Source organism: Plasmodium relictum (assembly GCF_900005765.1).
Source record: "Plasmodium relictum strain SGS1 genome assembly, contig: PRELSG_00_v1_110, whole genome shotgun sequence".
NCBI lineage: Eukaryota > Apicomplexa > Aconoidasida > Haemosporida > Plasmodiidae > Plasmodium > Plasmodium relictum.
Genome location: NW_021628560.1, coordinates 1 through 5,672, shown reverse-complemented (window position 1 = coordinate 5,672; position 5,672 = coordinate 1). Strand labels below are relative to the sequence as shown.

At 19.1% G+C, this 5,672-nt stretch overlaps 1 protein-coding gene across 1 annotated transcript; it reads right to left on the bottom strand.

The window, feature by feature from the left end:
• Nucleotides 1-4,786: 4,786 nt before the first annotated feature.
• On the bottom strand, nt 4,787-5,671 carry PRELSG_0012700 (fam-j protein; the record flags this gene model as incomplete). The annotated part of the gene is made up of 1 exon (XM_028675401.1): nt 4,787-5,671. A coding segment is annotated over one exon (885 nt), but the record flags the coding sequence as incomplete, so codon positions are not given.
• Nucleotide 5,672: the final 1 nt, after the last annotated feature.

The window sequence follows — 5,672 nt, the reverse complement described above, 5'->3', positions numbered from 1 at the left end:
ATGCATTGATTTTCAACTTTTAATTCTGAAATCATCACGAAAGTATATTAAACTCAGTCTAATAAATCATATTTAGTGATAGTAGCATAAATAGAACCTACACGGGTAAAATCTCCTAAAATAGCAGAAATATATTATAATGAATTTAAAAGTGATATAAATTGAAATTTTTTGTATCTATTGTTTATTTTAGCCAATCCTGTAAGTTATACATAGATAATACTAATAATACTATTATGATCAAGGTATATAATGTTTTATTTAAGCTTGATGAAACATCTTTAGAGGATTATTTAAATTGATTGATTTATATGTTTGAAAACAGTGAGACATTAAAAATATCTTGTAGAGAGGTACATGTTACATTTGAATACATATTATCTACTTTCAAAAAGGATTAAAAAAAATTGTCAATAAATGAGAACACAACTATAATATTGGTTGATAAAAAATTGTTATTAACCTTTTGTAAAATAAAATGAGCTACTAATCAAGAAAATATAAGTCAGATATGCGCTAAACCTAGTTAAAAAAAAAAAAACAATATATATAAGGTTATTTTTTTTTGTTTATTTTATGTATATCTTTGTAATTAAAAAAAAAAAATTTTCTTTTTTGTGGGTTGACGATTGTTCTAATTAAAAAGAGAATTAATTTTTACTTACAAAAAAAACTTAATATATCAAAAAGTATAATGTTTATGTTGTATTCAATGTATATATTTTGTAATGACATTGAATAAATCAGAGTTTAATTTTTGTTATTTGTTATAAATTTAATATGTATGTTTTTAATTAAAAGAATATACTCATTCTTCTTAAATAAAAACTCATTTATAAAAATAAATATGCCTGTTAGACAATATTGTATAATTTAATTCAAATTAAATATCATGCATTATGAGAAGTTATTATGTATAGATATAAAAATCCGTATATTTAGTTATACATGCTCTTTATTAACTTGTTTGTTGAATACTCTAGCAAAACCATTGAATAGACAACTAATAAACCAATATGTTACAATGATTATTTTAAAAGAAATGAATAATGGTTGCATACAAATTATATTTAGATTTTCTTATAATTGCAATATTTTAACTATTTTATCGTTATTATAATATTCATCATTTTATTATTATCATAAATTAAATAAAAAAAAGTTATATTAATCTTATTTTTGTGTTTTAATTTTTTTTTTTTAATAGTTTCTGTAATGTCATTTACATAAACGAGTAATGGTTGTATTTTTATTTATTATATTGTTCTTTAAGAACTTTTCTAATGAATTATGTTAAATATAATTAACACTTTCAGAATAATAATAAAGTGATGCAAACTTCTTAATAATAGATTCTTTACTCTTCGTGTCTAATAATACACTAAACTACTATCTATCTAATAGAAATCCCCATAAGACCACATTATAAATTAATTGTTTTTTCTTATATGCACAAGAAGTACAATTACATACACATAATGCGTGTTCATTTATATTTAAGATACTAGTTAGAAAATAAATCTCTATATAATTTGTTATTTCTCCTTTTGAATATTTCTCGGGTATTTTGAACGGTCAAATTATTAAAAAGCATACCAAGAAATATCTACTAAGTGTATTCATTATAAAATTACTTTATTATAATAAATTATTTTTCATTGCAATCTTTAATATAATAAAAAATAACGAGAATATCTTTTAGTTGAGTTATTTTATTTATTATATTAATATTAGTTTCTTTGTCATTAATCTTTTGATTTACTCATGAATTTTGTTTATGTTCTCAAAATAAAAGTTCTACAAGAACACATAATTTTTAATAATATAAAAATTCTCATAAAAAAGAAATTATATCTTTTTACTAAATCATATCTATATGTGCATTTTTCTGTATATGAATCTCTATAATAAAAGATTATTACGTATCTTAGTACTCTGATTTATTAATTGGATATTGATTAATAAAATATTTATTAACCTTTTGTAATACACTAAGTTAGTTTATTAGTCATGTATGTATAAGTTAGTCATATACTGATGCCACTTAAAAAAAAAAAAAATATATAAAGTTATTTTTTTTGTGGATTGACAGTTGTTCGAATTAAAAAGAGAATTAATTTTTACTTATATGAAAAATTTAATGAATGAAAAATTATAATGTTTATGTTATATTCAATGTATATTTTTGAAATAGCATTGAATAAATTAGAGTTTTAACTTTTGTTAATTGTTGTAAATTGTATGTATGTTTTTAATTAAAGGAGTATACTTATTCTTTGTTAATAAAAACTCATTTATAAGAGTTTAATATGTTTATTAAAATATGCAGTAAAATCTTAACCAAATTAAATATTATGCATCATAAGAAACCATTACATATATAATAAAAAAAAAAGTATATATATATATATATATATATATATATATATATATATATATATATATATATATATATAAAAGTATATTTATTTGAACATGCTCTAGGAAAGTCATTAAGCTGACAATTGATAAATCAATAATTGGTTAATAGAATTCGTTATTAAGCTTTTGTAGTACACTAAGCTAGTTTACTACTTGTGTACGTACAAGTTTGCCATACACTGATGCTAGTTAAAAAAAAATAAATAAGTTATTTTTTGTTTATTTTTGTTTATTTTATTATATATGCATCTTTGTAATTAAAAAAAAAAATAAAATTATTTTTTTTTTTTGTTGTTGGTTGACATTTTTTCATATAAAAAAAAGAATTAATTTTTAGTTACATGAAAAATTTAATGAATGAAAAAGTATAATGTTTATATTATATTCAACGTATATTTATTTGAAATAACATTAAATAAATTAGAGTTTTGACTTTTGTTAATTGTTATAAACTGTATGTAGGGTTTTAATTAAAAGAATAAACTTATTTTTTGTAAATAAAAATTCATGTATAACAATTTAACATGTCTATTAAAATATGCAGTAAAATTTAATTCAAATTAAATATTATGTATCATAAGAAACCATTATACATATAATAAAAACAAGTATATATATATTTAAAACGTATATTTAGTTATGCATGATTTTTATTAATTTGTTTGTTTAATACTATAGCAAAATCATAAAAAAGGCAATTAATAAATCAGTAAGGTAAAATAAAATTTGGTCTTACTAATTGATTAGTACTGTTAAATAAATTATGTACATATATAAATAAGTTTTATCAAGAAAAACTAAAAATTTTATATTAAGGGAAATGAATTTATTCCATTGACCAGCAGGTGGTTAATATAAGTATGTATATTAACTTTTTGTATATATGGTTAATAAAAGCTATTATTAACCTTTTTCAGTACAATATGCTAGGTTACTGTACATGGATATACAAGTACTCATGCACTGAGTAACAAAGGATATTATAATTTTTGTAGTACACTAATCTAGTTTAGTGTGTGTGTATGTATAAACTAATATGTACTGATACTAATAAAAAAAAAAAAAAATATATATATGTATATATATATTTTTTTTTTGTGAGAAATTTTTAGTAAAAAATTTAATTATCTTTTATAAAATTAAAAGATAAAATTAATAATGTTTTGTTATAATCAATGTTATATTTTGAAATAACATTGAATAAAATAAAGTTTTGACTTTATTAATTGTTATAGTTTGTATATATGTTTTTAATTAAAAGAATAAGTAATTCTTTATAAATAAAAACTCATTTATAACAATTAATAAGTCTATTAAAAGAGTAATAAAATTTTAACTCAGTAATAATGCTCTTTATTAATTTGTTTGTTTAATACTCTAGCAAAGTCATTAAACGGCCAATTAATAAATCAATATAATTAGCTAAAATATCAATTAAGAAATTTATCTTTGCACATAATGCTATCAAAGCCAATCATGCATTTTCAGCTAAATAATCAATAATAAAAAAAAATTCTTTAATTATTTTTTTTTTTAACATTTTGGTTTTGTAAATAAAAGTATTATTTTAATTTTAATTTTTATTTTTGAAAAACAATAAGATTTAAGAAAATTGTTTTATATATATTTTTTGGAAAGAAAAATATACTATATTTTTAAAAAAATTAAACAATTTAAAAATCAATGATTTTTAAGGATGTACAAACTTAAGTGAAAGACATGATCTTTAATCAAAGATATTATGTATGTATGTTTATGTATGATTTTTATTATATGTTAATTATATGTTAATTATTGAAGACTTATAAATTATTAAATAAACACTTTATCATCTTTATGCAGCTTCACTGAAAAGGAAAAGCATAAACCAATAAAAATATTAAACTATTGCAAAAATGCTCTTTATTACATTGTTCATTCAATACTTTATCAAAGTCATTAAATGGGAAAGTAATAAGTCAGCAGGCAATTAATAAATCAATAACATAAACATTATACTTTTTATACATTATTTTTTTATCTTTTGATTAAAAATTAACAGTATTTCAATTTCGAAACTTTACACACAAAAAAAAAAATAAATTAAATTTTTTTTTTTTAAATTACAAAGATATATGAAAGTAAAATAAATAAAAAAAAAATATAGCAATGTATATATTTTATTTTTTTTTTTTTCTTTAACTGGAGTCAGGATGATTAACTTGTATCTTCCTAACTTGTAAGCTAACTTTATTATAAAAGGACAAAACATCTTTTATTAACCAACCAGCCAATTAATAAATCACACATGAAAAAATTATTTTTGTTTATTAATTCACTAAAAAATAAATTTTTTTTTGAATATAAATTTTTATTGTATTTCACTTTAAGTAAACTTTGAAAGACTTTGATTTGCATAATATAGTGCGAGCAAAATATTTTCCATACGAGCTTCTTTTTTTTGATTAAGACCAGTTTTATCATTATCTTTACATGTTATTTTACAAATGAAACGTAAAATTGATATAATTCCATTTATTTTATTTATTAAATAACTTGATACTTGAATACGTTTTATATCATCTTTTGTAGTAACTAATAAATATAAATTTCTTATATTAAGCTTAATTTTTTCCATTTTACACTTTTCTTTTTCTATTTGAGAGAGTAAATATAATTGGTATTCTTTATTTAAAATTTTTGCACCCGAAATATTTTTCCTTTTTCTCAATGAATTCATACTAAATAATGATCTACGTACATTCATAATAATGGTTAACTGTCTCTTAATAAATAAACCTCCGATTAATTTCATAAGGGTTTTGTAAAGAGAGAATAAATTATTTGCAGTATCTTTGTTATTTATTAAATTATAGAAGAGCATTCTTTCCTTATTTTCGTCACTTAAATCTAAATTCAAAGTTTTAGATGCTTCATCATAGTAATGTAGAATATCCTTTTCTTCCTCTAATAAAAAATTATAAATTGTTTCTAAAGAATTTTTTTTATAAGGTTTATTTATGTAAGGATTTAATTTTTCCTTATTTTTTACGTTTCCTTTTTTAAAAAAATAAAAAATAGTTTGTACTACTATACCGTGGTCTTTATATGATAAATTCAATGTTTTCAAAATACTGTCAAGTTTAATAAAATTATTTTTAATAGTTGAAATTATCAATAAATAAAGACTAGATATAATATTTTGAGTCGTACGAAAATAATTACGATCTCTTAATATAAATCCATTTTTAATTGATTTTTCTGCACATTCT